The 18,118-nt window shown below is 42.2% G+C and overlaps 1 protein-coding gene across 1 annotated transcript; it reads right to left on the reverse strand.

Moving 5' to 3' along the window:
• Positions 1 to 1,010: 1,010 nt before the first annotated feature.
• On the reverse strand, positions 1,011 to 18,015 carry sucla2 (succinate-CoA ligase ADP-forming subunit beta). The gene is made up of 11 exons (XM_020461567.2): positions 17,839 to 18,015; positions 16,690 to 16,876; positions 12,365 to 12,464; positions 12,120 to 12,282; positions 11,217 to 11,345; positions 9,593 to 9,731; positions 6,050 to 6,211; positions 5,792 to 5,934; positions 4,820 to 4,940; positions 2,813 to 2,901; positions 1,011 to 2,174 (listed from the first exon to the last, which is right to left on the reverse strand). Exons 1-11 carry the CDS (start codon positions 17,920 to 17,922, stop codon positions 2,100 to 2,102), a joined length of 1,392 nt encoding a protein of 463 aa, XP_020317156.1. The 5' UTR covers positions 17,923 to 18,015; the 3' UTR covers positions 1,011 to 2,099.
• Between the last annotated feature and the right edge of the window lie 103 nt (positions 18,016 to 18,118).

Genomic DNA, 18,118 nt, shown 5'->3' on the forward strand with positions numbered 1-18,118 from the left:
GGGTGGGACGGGGATATACAGTGGGAAGAAAAAGTATGTGAACCCTTTAGAATTACCTGGATTTCTGCATAAATTGGTTATAAAATCTGTTGTGCCTTTCTTTCTCCACAGAGAATATTTTGCCAGTAGTGCTGTGGAACATCCAGGTGCTCTTTTGCGAACTTCAGAGGCGCATCAATGTTTTTTTCTGGAAAGTAGTTGCTTCTTCCATGGTGTCCTCCCATGAATACCATTCTTGTTTAGTGTTTTACGTATTGTAGACTCGTCAACAGAGATGTTAGCATCTTCCAGAGATTTCTGTAAGTCTTTAGCTGAGACTCTAGGATTCTTCTTAACCTCATTGAGCATTCTTGCTGTGCTCTTGCGTCATATATGCAGGACGGCCACTCCTAGGGAGTAGCAAAAGTGCTGAAATTTCTCAATTTATCAACAATTTGTCTTACCGTGGACCGACTTTTAGAGATACCTTTGAAACCCTTTCCAGCTTTAAGCAAGGCAACAACTCTTAATCTTAGGCCTTCTGAAATCTATTTTGTTCCGAGGCATGGTTCACATCAGGCAATGCTTCTTGTGAATAGCAACTCACATTTTGTGAGTGTTTTTTTTTTATGTGGCAGCTCTAACCAAAATCTCCAATGTCATTGATTTGACTCCAGGTTAGTTGACTCCTGACTCTAATTAGCTTTTGGAGAAGTCATTAGCCTTGGGGTTCACATACTTTTCCCAACCTACACTGTGGTTGATGATGTATTCAATATAGACAAGAAAAATACAATAATTTGTGTGTTACTAGTTTAAGCACACCAAGGTTTTCTATTGTTGTGACTTAGATAAAGATCAGATCAAATTATGTCAAATTTATGCAGAAATCCAGATAATTCCAGATTGTTCACATTCTTTTTCTTGCCACTGTATTTATCATGGAAAAACAATTTTCAAAAAGATATGTACTGTAGAACGCAGTGATTTGTTTTTGCCTATTCAATCTAAAACTAAAACAAGACGCAAAGTCGGTGTTCTCTATTTATTCATTTTTATTTTACTCCCCAAGAGAAGCATAAATATTTTATAGAAGAGAACAGCGGTCTCGTTATTTACAAGATATAATAAATGTCTTACAACTCACAATATGTGTGTTTCTGTATTCTGAGGGCTGGGAAGTAACAGATACAGAGGAATAGAGGGAGATAAGGAGAAAGAGAGAAGACTTAACGACAGTACAATCTTTTAACAGTTGAGTGGACACGGCCCACCCACATTTTTGTCATCATATGTACCTGAACAGAGTGAGAAAGGTTGTTCCTGTGACATGTTGGCAGACTATTATATAGGAGACCCTCCGATAGAAGGGATGGAAGAGACAAATACACAAACAGGCAGTCAACCAGATAAGCAGTAGTTTAGATATCACACACACTAAACACTCACAAATAACTCTTACTAGTTCAGGAGTAAAGGAGTACTCCGATGCTTTTATCCAGGTATGAGTCAGTCTCTCTCGCCAGAATCAGAACAATCCACTATTCAGCTATGCATTTCAAATTGCATGGAGATGAAATGATTGACATAAGAGGTACTCTCTAAGAGTGATTTACATTCCATAAACTGTTTTCTTAGCTGAAGTGTTCGCCAAGTATTAGTCCAGTGTCACAACCTAGCAGCTGTCATTACAATGGGCACCTCCCCTACAACCCCCCCCTAATTCTTACCCCATCTCCAATTCTCAGACCACTCAATATAAGGCATTCCTGCAGGGGCAGACAGGTGAAGGGTCGGGAAGGTACTCAGATCCAAACTCTTTGCAGTGAAGAAACTAACGTTCGTGGACGTGGCGTAGCGTTTGGCACGAGCAAGGAGTCTGGGTTGCCATGCAACTTTGTATCCCTCATTTACTTAGTTTCCTTTAATTTGGCAGTTACCTGTGTGTGTGTGTATTTTGGAGCCTTGCCACAGAGAGAGAGAAAGAGAGAAACAGAACTAACAGAAGTTGGTGGGCTGTGTTGTATTGGAGTATTCGCTCAGTAATGAGAGGCTCTTCTTGTTGTTCAAGGGGTGGGGTGTCAGGGTTCAGATGGGGTCATAGAGTCAAGGGACATGGCTTAGAGTGGAAGCTGGAAAGAGATGTCCACATGAGCCTCCTGAGCCAGCGACACAATTTCAGAAAGCTTTACAACCTGCAAAGAGGAAAGAGAGAGAGAATACTTTAAACAGAAGCACAGCAGAAGGGAACTATATAAGTGATCTCATTATAAAACAGACAAAAACACTAAAAGTGAATAGTTTTAATTGCGGGGAGCTGTAACTGCCACAGGGTGGTCATGCCAAGCTGCCATTGTGCTGGCTAACTGATGCTTGTCTCTTTTGGGTGTAAAACACTCCAAAAACAAAGGAGAGCGAGTGGAGAGGAGAGATAGTGGGAGTCAGTGAGAGCAAAGCCAGACTAGTGGTAGAGGGAAAGATAGATGGAGGGGCGAGATGAGAGAAAGGGGGCCTCTGCTCTGACTCAATGTCACTGCTGCTAGCTCTGCCAGAAAACAAAGCCATAAAACTCAGGCAGTGTTACTTCAACCTATACCCTGACGGTGTCAATTGACACACACACCACGCGCACACACACACACACATTCAACCCTGCTGGTGACCCTCGTCTCACACACATTTTTACACACTGCCCTCACACACACCTCAAACAGTTCCTGACATTCCTTTTCACATTCACACACTTCACATAGACCTACTGTACCACACACACACCATCCTACATAAACCAGACCGGGTGCTTAGAGGGGTAGAGGTAGAGAGGTGTGTGTACCATTCTAGCGGCCTCGTCCAGATCGTCACAGGCCAGGAGCTTCAGTGGGCTAGCGGCAATCAAAGCTTTGGCATCATCCACTCTGGATCCTGAAACATAACAGAATGAGGCTGAAGGAATGCTGATCTTTTAGAAAGCGCTTTGCTTCTCTTTTATATAGCTCAGATATCAGTAAGTGGACTGAGGGAGGCTGGGCATGAAAGGGATAACAAATCCAGTTATTTGTGTCATCCGTAATTTATAATTGTGCACCCAACTCACTCGGTTGCTTCGCTATATCACATTTGACATTGTCCGTAAAGCTTGAGTTCATTTGCAGACAAAAAAATCATACAATGATGGAAAGACCTGTGTGTTGTCCTTGTTAATGCAGTCAGAGAAGAGCTGCAACTTCTTAATCATAGCCTCAATTTTGTCCTACACATTGAATATAGTTGCACAGAGTCCCTGTAATCCAAGATTCAGATCATTCAGGCGAGAAAAATCATCACCCAGATAGGCCAGTTGTGTGAGAAACGTCATCATCATGCAAGCGGTCAGACAAGTGAAAATTAAACTTCTCTCAATTTTAAAAAACGTGTCAATACTTTGCCCCTTCATAACCAGCGCACTTCTTCTGTATGTTGTAAAAGCATTACATGGTCGCTGCCCATATCATTGCATAGCACAAATAATTCACAGTTCAGGGGCCTTGCTTTAACAAAGCTAACCATATTCACTGTAGTGTCCAAAACGTATTTCAAGCTGTCCGGCATTCCCTTGGCAGCAAGAGCCTCCCGTGGATGCTGCAGTGTAACCAAGTGGCGTTGGGAGCAATTGCTTGCGCGTATGTTACCACTCCACTAGGTCTCCCTATCATGGCTTTTGTGCCATCAGTACAGACACCAACATGAGCAGCAGCTACAGACAAACCATTAGTGGAATTCCCGCGAGAGAGTAACGGTTAATGTGATTGGATGTTAATTATTTGACTAGGCTACCTGTATTTGACAATGTGTTGTTATTTCATTTCATTTTTGGCAGTGAAACGAGGCTATTCAGGCAAGAAAAAAAAACTCGCCCAAATGTATAGCCCAGTTTGAAAATATAAATTATCTTTTAGAAAATGTGAAGGAAAAATGTTAACTTGAATTTTTTTTTTTTCAAAAATGTGAATCACATTTTTTATTTGGCGTACCCCCGACGGCATTGCGAGTAGCCCTGGGAATACCAGGGCTAGACAATTGGAATAATAACCCTGCATCATGATTACAAAAGCATTTAAAATAGCAGACTAAATAAATTAGAAGTCTAATTTGTGAAAGTTCATTATACATTACTAAACAGTTTGTGAAGGAAATCATTTTAGTACAATTACATTTAGTTTATGAGTGATTGAGTTCTGTATAACTTCGCACATTCTATTTGTCCCAGTGTGTTTCAAACATGTCCAGAAGGGAGAGGCTGGGAGCTACAGGGTCCCATAGTGCCGGTATTATGTGATACTTAGGTCCAATACAATATGCATTGCAATTCTCACAATTCTATATTTATTGCGATTCGATGTTCTAAACATATTGCTCACCATGTCTGCTGCAGAAAGTGAGCCATGAGAAAACAAATTTATCAGTCATGGAAATAAGTGCTGAAAACAAATTGGTACCTTCCTTAAAAAAAGATAGAGAACAAGCTATGAAGGAAAAATAATATTGCGATAGTAAATCGTAAAAAATAACATCCCAATATGCAACTGTATCAATTTTTTACCCTCATATCACTAGTGTGTGTGGGGAAGTACTAGAAGAGCCTAATCCTGACAAGCTGCTTGCTCGTTGACCTTTAAAATGCCACGCTCCACTGTCGCCCCCTACCTCTCTCCCAGCCCAGTATGTGCGCCAAAATGGCAGTGTAGTAACCTATATAACAAAGCTAAAATAGTTTTCACTGTAATTGCCACAGGGTGGTCATGCCAAGCTGCTATTGTGCTGGCTACCTCGTGCTTGACGGTATAAGGGATGTCAGTCTCACCTTGTAACCGCACCACAATGGGGATCTTCAGGTCCAGGTCTGTAACAGCCATGATGATGCCCTGAGCGATGATGTCACACCTCATGATGCCACCAAAGATGTTCACAAGGATGGCCTGCACCTGAGGACCACAAACCAAAGAAGTTGACCATGAAAGCATAAATGAAGATATTGACCATAGAAGACTAAAAACCAAGCAATCACAAAAGCTTGATCACAAATTCATACAGGAGCAATAACCAAACCTTTAAAAAAATCATATAACTTCAACAAAATCAAGATCACACTGTAAATGTAATGTGTATTATAAAACTGTAGTGGTTTAAATTAACACGTATAAATACCACACCATTACTGAGGCTCCATAATAAACCACAGACACCACTAGGACCACACTAAGCAGGTGTCAACACAGTAACAGGAAATTAGCCACAAATCTCCCATGAGAGCTTATAACCATCTATCAAAAACCTACTCACCCATCAATGAATGAATGACTAACTGTATGTCACACAGCAGGTTAGAACCCTCCCTGTACTCCCTCTAAAGTCCTCCCCCATTCAAAATCCCACAGTTAAATGTCACCCAATAGGTTCCACCAGTAGTAAACCCCACCCTCCGAGTGAGCTATCCTACTGATATCTTCAGGTAACTCCAGACTAATGTCTGTCAAAAGATATACCTACTAACTAGGGGATGCGTGTACTGAAAAGTGACTTTATACAACCGTAACCTACCTGAAGGTCCAAACATCAGGAATTCCTAATGAATCCCTACCCCCTAACTCCATCAAAACATCAATAGTATCAACTGCAGGCTACTACTGCTCTAGATACCCAGCCGTCCCGTTCCAGTTGGGGATAGAGGTCAGGGTGAAGGACTGTGGAACACTGTCTGTGTTTATTGTCATCTTCAATGACAACCAGAGATGCTGGGTGTTAGTGGTAAGTGTCCCCCATTCCCAGTCCTTACCTTCCTGTCAGAGGTGATGAGTTTAAAGGCCTCCATCACCTGGTGGGCTGTAGCTCCGCCCCCCACGTCCAGGAAGTTGGCGGGCGTGCCACCATGCAGCTTAATGATGTCCATGGTGGCCATGGCAAGACCAGCCCCGTTCACTACACAAACACAGGCAATATAAAGTGAATATACATTTTTATTTTATCACTACTGCTACTATAAAGCTAGGTGTGTGGTGCTATGAAGCAGTGTTGGGTGTGTTGTGGCACTCACCCAGACACCCGATGGATCCATCCAGGCCAATGTAGTTGAGGTCAGCCTTGGCTGCCTGTCGGTCCCTGGCATCCTCCTGGGTCCAGTCCTGCATGTCAAACACCTTCTTCTGGCGATACGCTGCGTTCGAGTCAAAGTTGATCTTGGCGTCCATGCACATCACTGTCAGAGGGACACACAGGAGACAGATGCTGAGCCCAAGATGGCTGACATCATCATTTGGTGACAAAAACCCAATGACCCTATAACTTCATTACAACAAAGCAAGAGGCAGATGTGCGTTTGTACTTGGAGGGAACATTTTCCAATGCCTGGTCCAAGGTGCAACAGATTATCTATACTGAACAAAAATATAAAAACGCATTCAACATTCAACAATTTCAAAGATTTTACTGAGTTACAGTTCATATAAGTAAATCAGTCAATTGAAGAAAAAAAATCATTACGCCCCAATCTATGGATTTCACATGACTGGGAATACAAATGTTGTCAGATACCTTAAAAAGAAAAGTAGGGGTGTGGATCAGAAAACCAGTAAGTATCCATTTGCCTCATGCATCTCCTTCGCAGATAGTTGATTAGGCTGTTGATTGTGACCTGTGGAATGTAGTCCAACTCCTATTCAATGGCTGTGCAAAGTGGCTTGATATTGGAACACGCTGCTGTACACGGCGATCCAGAGCATCCCAAACATGCTCGATGGGTAACATGTCTGGTGACTATTCAGGCCATGGAAGAACAGGGGCATTTTCCGTTTCCAGGAATTGTGTACAGATCCTTGCGACATGGGCCATGCATTATCATGCTGAAACATGGAGGTGATGGCTGCAGATAAATGGCACGACAATTAGCCTTAGGAGCTCGTCACGGTATCACTGTGCAATCAAATTGCCATCGATAAAAATGCAATTGAGTTTGTTGTCAGTAGCTTATGCCTGCCCATAGCATAATCCTACCACCACGGGGCATTCTGTTCACAACGTTGACATCAGCAAACTGCTCATCCACACAACTGACAAATTCTCTAAAACGACATCGGAGGCGGCTTATGGTAGAGAAATTAACATAAAATTATCTGGCAACAGCTCTGTTGGACATTCCTGCAGTCAGCATGCCAATTACATGCTCCCTCAAAACATGAGACATCTGTGGCATTGTGCTGTGTGACAAAACAACACATTTTTGAGTGGCCTTTTATTGTCCCCAGCACAAGGTGGACCTGTGTAATGATTATTTAGTAGACTGGACAATTGTTTGGTCGATGGGCTGTTTGTCGACTGACATTTCTTTAGTCACGCAGTAGCAAAATAAATAAATACAAATCATGGTGTACTAGACACCCGTCTGGCTTCAAAATCACCCATAAACACTACCGTTCAAAAGTTTGGGGTCACTTAGAAATGTCCTTGTTTTTGAAAGAAAAGCTCATTTTGCGTTCATTAAAATAACATTAAATTGATCAGAAATACGGTGTAGACATTGTTAATGTTGTAAATGATTATTGTAGCTGGAAACGGCTGATTTGTTATGGAATATCTACATAGGCCCATTATCAGCAACCATCATTCCTGTGTTCCAATGGCATGTTGTGTTAGATAATCCAAATTTATCATTTTAAAAGGCTAATTGATCATAAGAAAACCCTTTTGCAATTATGTAAGCACAGCTGAAAACTGTTCTGATTAAAGAAGCAATAAAACAAACGGGCCTTCTTTAGACTAGTTGAGTATCTGGAGCATCAGCATTTGTGGATTCGATTTACAGGCTCAAAATGGCCAGAAAGAAAGAACTTTCAGTCTAGACACTAGACACATTAGTGTCTAGTCTGAGAAACAGACGCCTCACAAGTCCTCAACTGGCATCTTCATTAAATAGTACCCGCAAAACACCAGCCTCAACATCAACAGTGAAGAGGCAACTCCTGGATACTGGCCTTCAAGACAGAGTTCCTCTGTCTAGTGTGAGTGTTCTAATAGTTTACATTGTTCCAAACTGTCAGAAAAATTATATTCTAATCTAACAGCACTTGTTTGGCACACATAATATGCACGCATCGTTTGCTCCTTACTTCCTTTTTCCTGATCTACAGTATTTTCTACAACGATCACATTCATTCCACATATCTGACTTCCCCTTTACCCGCTGAGAAACCACATACCCCATTTTGTTTATTTGTCACATCCTCTGCATCCATTTTTCTGTCACGTGTTATGGTGTTCAGAGTTTGTTATAACCTATTTATTGATGTGATTATGATATGCTATAGGTCACGTCCTATTGGTCATGTTTCACGTAAAGAGAGCAATGGTTGAGGGAATAGGAAAATGTTTTTCCTTAACAAATTAGGGATTACAGTAACAACTTTTCAGTCAGAAATAGCTATAATTATGTTGCAGCTTCAACAACACAGACAGCGCGATACACTGCTGATATTCTGTAGTGGTCGCTGCAGCAAGGAGAGACAGACACCGGGTGCTAGTCACACAGTCACTTGCTTTTTGTTTTTAACACAGCAAGTCTGAACCAGGCCCGGCACAATCAAATCAATTGTGGTCGGACTCCCGAGACATTTGTGTCTCTTAATCAAACAGTGTGCTTAAAGCATCAGACAAGCTCAGTGCAAATAGTTGATTTGATTAAAACACATAGAATTTGTCTATATATGGAAAAATACACCTTTTAACGTTTCAACCAATCGATTGGTGAAAAGAATTCTTGGTCAACCAAGATTTTTTTTAGTTGGTGATAGCCATTGTAATGATCATGCTGTTTAATCAGCTTCTTGATATGCCACACCTGTCAGGTGGATGGACTATCTTGGCAAAGGATACATTCTTACTAACAGGGTTGTAAACAAATGTGTGCACAAATTTTGAAAGAAATAATATTTTTTACATGTATGAAAAATGTCTGGGATCTTTTATTACCGCTCATGAAATCAACACTTTACATGTTGCGTTTATATTTTTGTTGAGTATAGTTCTGTGACATAGCTTTACTGTGTAACCATGGTTGGCTGTACTGTACATGTCAAGGACAGATCTGGGTTAGTGACAGATAAGATAGAGACCTCTACAGATGTTGCTAAGGTAGTAGGGTCAAAGGGTCAGCACTGGCCATTCCTACTGTCAATCAACTCTCCTGGTATGTTTGGGGTTGGTCAAGTCAGCCCATAACCACAAGGTCATTCGAAGTACATATGAGCACTGGAATGCCTTTTACATTTCAAAGCTAACATAGGGCCTCTTATTTGACCCAGCCACCATACTCTACCATGTATGGCTATGATGTTAAAGACAGTTGGTTGTGCAATAACACCATCATTCCTTCAGTACCATGGGGTTTAGCTGCCTATTTGGCCCATCAGTTAAAAGTGCAGTGATTCACACTAGGGTTTTTCACTGGGAGTGTGTTAATGAGAATGATTGACTGAGTCATAGATCAATGGGAGAAGCCTCCAACCAAGCAACACACTCTCACCCAGCTCTTCACACTGGCGTGACTAACAACATCACTAGGAACGAAAAGCAAGTGTATGTGTACCCTGGCCAGAGGCGTCCTCCACCATGGGGTTGATCTCCAGCATGGAGGCGTCAAACTTCATGAAGACGTTGTAGAGCTTGATTATGTTAGCAGCTGCATCGTCAATCAGAGCAGCAGGGAAGCCCATCTTTGTGGCAATCTGGAGAGAGAGCGAAGACAGAAGACCGAGAAAAGAGCGAGGGAGCAAAAGAAAGAAATGTATCAATATCAGTTCTTCAAATCTACATTGTCATTTATTTCTACTTTAGCAACATTTAGAAATCTATTACCAGCTTGTAAAACAATTGAATTCAATTGAAGGTGAGAGGAGTTGAAGGATAGCAGGAACAAATGACAATGAGGGGTATTGTCTGGGTTGGCGCCCCCCTTGGGTTGTGCCGTGGCAGAGATCTTTGTGGGCTATACTCGGCCTTGTCTCAGGATGGTAAGTTGGTGGTTGAAGATATCCCTCTAGTTGTGTGGGGGCTGTGCTTTGGCAAAGTGGGTGGGGCAGGTGTTTGGCCCTGTCCGGGGGTATCATCGTATGGGGCCACAGCGTCTCCTGACCCCTCCTGTCTCAGCCTCCAGTATTTATGCTGCAGTAGTTTATGTGTCGGGGGGCTAGGGTCAGTCTTATATGTGGAGTATTTCTCCTGTCTTATCCGATGTCCTGTGTGAATTTAAGTATGCTCTCTCTAATTCTCTCTTTCGGAGGACCTGAGCCCTAGGATCATTCTTCAGGACTACCTGGCGTGATGACTCCTTGCTGTCCCCAGTCCACCTGGCCGTGCTGCTGCTCCAGTTTCTGTTCTGCCTGCGGCTATGGAACCCTGACCTGTTCACCGGTCGTGCTACCTGTCCCAGACCTGCTGTTTTCAACTCTCTAGAGACAGCAGGAGCGGTAGAGATACTCTCAATGATTGGCTATGAAAAGCCAACTGACATTTACTCCTGAGGTGCTGAATTGTTGCACCCACAACAACTACTGTGATTATTATTATTTGACCATGCTGGTCATTTATGAACATTTGAACATCTTGGCCATGTTCTGTTATAATCTCCACCCGGCACAGCCAGAAGAGGACTGGCCACCCCTCATAGCCTGGTTCCTCTCTAGGTTTTGGCCTTTCTAGGGAGTTTTTCCTAGCCACCGTACATCTACACCTGCTTTGCTTGCTGTTTGGGGTTTTAGGCTGGGTTTCTGTACAGCACTTTGAGATATCAGCTGATGTAAGAGGGGCTATATAGAAGGGCTATATAAATCAATTAGATTTATAGTGAATGTGAGAGACATTGGCAGGTCATGGTAACATTGCAGGCACTCTAAGACACATGTGTGTGAGATGCAATGTTGACTGAGCATATCAAAGTCAAAACCTGACGTTTAAAGATATTACACTGCTTAACTAGGGGACATGCATAACTAATAAGGTTCTGAGGCCCTTGTCTTTAGAGAGAAACTCAAAACAGACCTAATTTGAATATAAATGTTACCGCAAGTCGTTTGTTTAAACATGGACCAAAATAGCTAGCTTTAAAATCAGGTGGAGTATTGTTTATTTACCAGGATATGTAATGTTTCCTGGGATCTAAGAGACTGAAAGACAAATCAAGAGGTATTTTTACAACCCGATCTCAACTGTACCGAAACAGCTTGTTCCATCTTGATTCCCTCCATGATGTCGATTGGCTCCTTCACAATGGCGTCGGGATTCTCCGCTGCCACATCCTCGATGTTCACGCCCCCCTGAGAGCTGCCAATCAACACGGGGCCCTGTTCAAAGGGAGGGGCCGAGAGATTATGAGTATCAATCATTTTACACATTCATTGAGTGGCAATCAAACTAAAAAAGAACAAATTAATGGAACATAGGTCTCACAGCAAATCAAATTGTATTTGTCACATGCTTCGTAAACAACAGGTGTAGACTAACAGTGAAATGCTTACTTACGGACCCTTCCCAACAATGCAGAGAAAAACAAAAAAATAATAACACAAGGAATAAATACACAATGAGTAACAATAACTTGGCTATATATATACACCATTACAGTGGTACTGCAGGGGTACAAGGTAATTGAGGTAGATACATAAAGGTAGGGCTAAAGTGACTGGATAGATAATAAAAAGCAGCAGCATATGTGATGAGTAAAAAGAGTTGTGCAAAAAGGGTCAATATAGATATTAAATAGTTAACCTAATAGTACCTGGGCTATCATAGATAAATGTAACAAACGAGCGAATTGATCCATTGGTCTTCAAATTCTCAATGACAACGGGTGTCTCATTATCCTATTTAGAGAACAGAGCTATAACAGCAGCTGGACAAGCAAGTCCCACGGAGCACAAGTATTTCAACATGTCCACGGCCATGTCCTTTACCACTACGCCATCTAGTGGGACCATCCAACACAACACAATCAACATTCAAAATCAAGAATAACAGCTGCCCAATATGTCAAATCTGACAGCCTGACCCAGAATGGCTGAGCGTGATTTATAAGCTGTTGTCACCTGAGAGGAGTGAAGGGGCGGGAATGACCTCACCTGAAAGGATCTCTCCATGGTGATGGCGAAGTAGTACTCCCTGCGGGGGTACCTGCGCTCACAGATGAACACCTGGTTACAGATACGGCCCTGCTCGCCTGTCTGCTTGGTGTACAACTTACGACCAATCATCTGAGAGGAGATGTCCCGGGCCTCCTCTGGACTGTAGGAGAGGGGAAGAGAGAGAAGAATTGACACAGAGTAGAAATGGGTGCAGTTTGAGAGGAGTTCTCTCGGACACTCACGAGTAGACAATCTTCACTCCTCCCTTCAGACCTCCCTCGAAGGTACCTTTGCCTCGGCCTCCAGCCAACACTTGAGCCTTCACCACTAGATCCTTGGTGCCTGAGACACCCACCCACCCACCCACAGACAGACACACACACACACACACACACACACACACACACGAGGGAGAAAGAGACCGTAGCAGTTACAGACTAGCCCAACACTCCATTGCCAATTACACACATAGACCGATAATAATGCAGGACGTACAAACTACACAAAACATTGTCAGTGCAAACACTGCCTAACACAACCTTTCTAGCAAAGGCATGCACTCATGGCCCTAAATGACTAGGCTACTTCTGGACATTGTCAAGTTAATCTGTATCCACAACCAGAAAACTATGTTAGCATCGAGTAAGCTACACAGTGAATGGATACATTGTTCTACATCATGTTTAGCCCTACTCATTACCACAGAGGAATTCAGTAGGTCAGAGATGATTCAACTTTATTGATCTAGTATAGTAACATATTAACAAAGTTAGACAACAACACACTATTACATTTAGTTACAGAGTCGGCTACATAAAAATGACATGCCTAAAACCTCTATGTAAAGCCTGGGAGGACATGTTGATTTCATTAACATATAATAATCTAAACACTAGTCTGAATCAAATTAAAAGATTATCCCTAGTCCAGAGCAATGCCATTTATCAAAAAGGCTAGTCCAAGAGTAGAGTAATTCCATGACACTGGCCCCTGAGGAAAAGGAAGCACTGATAGGTGTAAACAGGTTACTGTGTATCCAGCTGAGCACAGCAGGCTGCAGAAGTGTTAACTGATAGCCTTGGGTTCAGTGCTATGTTTAGACTGTAGTCTCTACTGCCGCCTCAGAGGCTATTAAAAACACCCTAAACAAGGCCGAGGGTCACACCATGTCAGATGTAGGCTACAGGTTCTGTGTGCAGCACTCTCAGATTAGTCCAGAGATATTTGGGTGAATGTGTGTACATGCCCATTTCAAAGTAACAAGAAAGTACACTCTAGGGCTGACTCCAAAGATTTGAATAGATTCGATTTCGATTTGTTAATTCCGATTTGATTCAAATCACTTTTGCTGATTCGCAAATGCAGATGAGCAGTCACATACACCAGAATGCACCATAACAATGGTAACCCCCCCCCTAAAGGGACAGGTAAGTATTTTAACATAACATGAGACTATGTTCGTATTCTTAACTTGTATTATTTCTTATTGTTGTTGCATTGTCAAGAAGGAACTTGCAAGTTAGCATTTGTTTTTTCTACTGTGTTATTGACTTGTTAATTGTTTACTCCATGTTTAACTCTGTGTTGTCTGTGTCGCAGTTGTAAATGAGAACTTGTTCTCAACTAGCCTAAAGGTGAAATAAAAATAACATAAAATGTGGGGCTCCCGAGTGGTGCAGCAGTCTAAGGCACTGCATCTCAGTGCCTGAGACATCACTACAGACACCCTGGTTTGATTCCAGGCTGTATCACAACCAGCCGTGATTGGGAGTGCCATAGGGCGAGGCAGAATTGGCCCAGCGTCATCCGTGTTTGGCCAATGTAGGCCATCATTGTAAAGAAGAATTTGTTTTAACTGACTTGCCTAGTTAAATTAAAGGTATTTAAAAAAATATATATATATATTATAATAATAAACAATTTGTTGGACAATGTATACCATCCGTATCCTGTACATACGCCTAATGAAACTTCAAACTTGATATATGTTGAAAACATGTTGGCTCACCATTTACAAAGAATATATAATTATGACTGCTGAATACCAACTACCAATCACTTAGATCGTGTATTTTCAGGTAGAGATACCGCATCTCACGAAGAAACTGTTTTCTATCGTGCCTTCTTCCATCTCATCTCGCTCTCTGTCTGCCCCACAATAACCTAACATAGCAGGCGTGAAAGAAACACAGACCAGACGAGTAGGCATCCAATGAATTATGGTCATTGTAGTTGTTTAAAAAGTAAAAGATCAGACATTTTGGTTAATCGCTCAGCACTATTGCTCATTCAAACAACAATAAATAGGCCTATTGTATGTAGAACACACTACTCACCCACTACTACCTGGTCTGACATCAAAATCAAATCAAATTGTATTTGTCACATGCGCCGAATACAACAGGTGTACACCTTACCATGAAATGCTTACTTAACTGCATTGTTGATAAAGGTCTTGTAAGAAAATATTTACTAAATAAACTAAAAAGTTACCATTTTAAAAAGTATCACAATAAAATCAATGAGGCTATATACAGGGGGTTCAGGTACCGAGTCAATGTGCGGGGGTACAGGTTAGTCAAGGACATTTGTACATGTAGGTAGGGGTAAAGTGACCATGCATAGATAACAAACCCGCAGTAGCAGCAGTGTAAAAACAAGAAATTCAAATAGTCCATGTGACCATTTGATTAATTGTTCAGCAGTCTTATGACTTGAGGATAGAAGCTGTTAAGGAGCCTTTTGGACCTAGACTTGGCACTCCGGTACCACTTGCCGTGGGGTAGAAGAGAGCAGTCTATGACCTGGGTGACTGCGGTCCAGTGATCTACTGGGCTGTATGCTTTACCCTCTGTAGTACCTTACGCTTGGATGCCAAGCAGTTGCCACACCAAGCAGTGATGCAACCGGTCAGGATGCTCTCGATGGTGCAGATGTAAAACTTTGAGGATCTGGGTACCCATGCCAAATATTTTCAGTCTCCTGGGGGGGAAAAGACATTGTCGTGCCCTCTTCACAACTGTCTTGGTGTGTTTGGACTAGAGGTCGATCGATGATTTTTCAACGCCGATACAGATTATTGGAGGACCAAAAAAGCCGATACCGATTAATCGGCCGATTTATTTAAATAAATAAAAAACATTTGTAATAATGACTATTACAACAATACTGAATGAACACTTATTTTAACTTAATATAATACATCAATAAAATCAATTTAGCCTCAAGTAAATAATGAAACATGTTCAATTTGGTTTAAATAATGCAAAAACAAAGTGTTGGAGAAGAAAGTAAAAGTGCAATATGTGCTATGTAAGAAAGCTAACGTTTCAGTTCCTTGCTCAGAACATGAGAACATATGAAAGCTGGTGGTTCCTTTTAACATGAGTCTTCAATATTCCCAGGTAAGAAGTTTTAGGTTGTAGTTATTGTAGGAATTATAGGACTATTTTCCTCTATACCATTTGTATTTCATTAACCTTTGACTAGTTCTTATAGGCACTTTAGTATTGCCAGTGTAACAGTATAGCTTCCGTTCCTCTAGTTAGCGCGCGCTAACTTGCTGGCCATTTCACTTCGGTTACACCAGCCTCATCTCGGGAGTTGATAGGCTTGAAGTCATAAACAGCGCAATGTTGACGCACAACGAAGAGCTGCTGGCAAAATGCACAAAAGTGCTGTTTGAATGAATGTTTACGCGCCTGCTTCTGCCTACCACCGCTCAGTCAGATACTTGTATACTCAGTCAGATTATATGCAATGCAGGACACGCTAGATAATATCTAGTAATATCATCAACCATGTGTAGTTAACTAGTGATTATGATTGATTGTTTTTTATAAGATAAGTTTAATGCTAGCTAGCAACTTACCTTGGCTTACTGCATTCGCGTAACAGGCAGTCTCCTTGTGGAGTGCAACGAGAGAGGCAGGTCGATATTGCGTTGGACTAGTTAACTGTAAGGTTGCAAGATTGAATCCCCCGAGCTGACAAGGTGAAAATATGTGGTTCTGCCCCTGAACAAGGCAGTTAACCCACCGTTCCTAGGCCGTCATTGAAAATAAGAATGTGGTCTTAACTGTCTTGCCTAGTTAAATAAAGGTATAAAAATAAAATCGGCGCCCAAAAATACCGATTTCTGATTGTTATGAAAACTTGAAATCGGCCATTCCGATTAATCGGTCGACCTCTAGTTTGGACCTTAATAGTCTGTTGGTGATGTGGACATCAAGGAACATGAAACTCTCGACCCACTCTACAGCCCTGTCAATGTAAATGGGTGCTTTTGCGCCCGATTTTCCTGTAGTCCACATCATCTCTTTTGTCTTGGTCACGTTGAGGAAGAGAATGGTGTCCTGGCAGTCTCTGACCTCTTCCCTATAGGCTGTCTCATCGTTGTCGGTGATCAGGCCTACCACCGTTGTGTCGTCAGCACACTTGATGGTGTTGGAGTCGGGTTTACCACGTAGTCGTGGGTGAATAGGGAGTACAGGAGGGGGCTACGCACGCACCCCCAAGTTAGCCTACTCAAATTAATTTGACCACATCCTATTAAGGCATGGCTTACCAATCTCCTTGGCAACAGAGTAGGCTTCATCGGGTGAGCTAGCAACCTTGCCCTCGGGCACACAAACGCCAGCCTCTTTGAGCAGGCCGATGCTCATGTACTCATGCAGGGAGAGGTTCCTCTGCTGCTGCTGAAGGTGGGAGGGCTGCTGCTGAGCCCCAAGAAGGCCGGAGGAACCACCCAGCACCTGGAGAGAAGGGGGGCAGAGGAGGATAGAGGAGAGAAAAAGTTGTAGGGGGGTACATGATGCAGTAACATGACAGTACCTACTCATGTCAGGGGGAGTACATAGCGCTCTGTGAAAGGACACGGAATAAGAATAGCCACACCCATACAAAAGACTAAAAGGGCACATACACACAAAAAAAACGTGGAGTAGATGTGTGCAATACTGTAAGTTTGCAGATATGAAAGAGGAACACATTAAACATGTCATTTGGGCATCATATTAATCATTATATCAACATCAAATTAGTTTTTTTCAAACTTGGATCTAAAAATGGCAGCTTTGTCAGTGCAAGTGAGCATGAACAAACAGCCTGGATATCCTCTCTTCACCCCCCAGAGGCATCATGCACCCCAAAAATCCAAGGATGCAGAAAGTATGTGAGGATGCTTTGGGGGCTGGAGACTTTTTTTTCCAAACACGTGAACCAGCTTTTACCTGCAATCTAGTCATAATCATATATATAAGCAAAACGTTGTTAAGTGCTATTATACAGGACAAATCTGAGGGGGCACTTACCCCTGTACCCCCGATGGGCATGACGCTCCTGGCACCCCCTGTCCTATCGTCTCTAGTCTATGACAGCTGTGTTGGAGGTCACTGTCTTAACTAGTACTGTATGTGAGCGAAAAGCTATTGCGAACAAACAAATCCCTGAAACCCCATAAACTTGTTTAAATACATGTACTGATTGATACATTCGTCTTTCCATTGCTAAACAAGCAACGACGTTTGCTAATGTTTAGCTCGCTAGCTATGTGGCTAGTTAGCCAAACGAGCCAGTGTCCTAGCTACCTCAAAGGAGATAAACGAATGTCAAATTTCACCCCATTTCTCGGGGACATCGAAGTTGGTGCAGCAGAAAACTAATCACAGGTACAGGCAGCCGGATTTCATAAAAATTTTGTCAAGGTAGAACTTACTTTGGATGCAGTATTACGCGTCGATCTTGCCCCAGAATTTCTCAGGCTAGCCGACAATCGGCCGCAAATCAGGGACGCCGCCATGTTCCCTTCTCAAGCTAACGAATTGTGTGCATGCGTAGTGACATAAAAAAAATAAAAAAAACATGCGCCCCATGCATAGGCTTGGCTCACATTCAATGGTCTTCACAATTTGAAGACAAGGCTATAAATACATACGGTCAACTGGACATTATATAATGCATACATAAAACGAGGTCATGGTGGCCTTTCAAATTGT

The sequence above is a fragment of the Oncorhynchus kisutch genome, linkage group LG26 (genome assembly GCF_002021735.2).
Source record: "Oncorhynchus kisutch isolate 150728-3 linkage group LG26, Okis_V2, whole genome shotgun sequence".
NCBI classification, from domain to species: domain Eukaryota; kingdom Metazoa; phylum Chordata; class Actinopteri; order Salmoniformes; family Salmonidae; genus Oncorhynchus; species Oncorhynchus kisutch.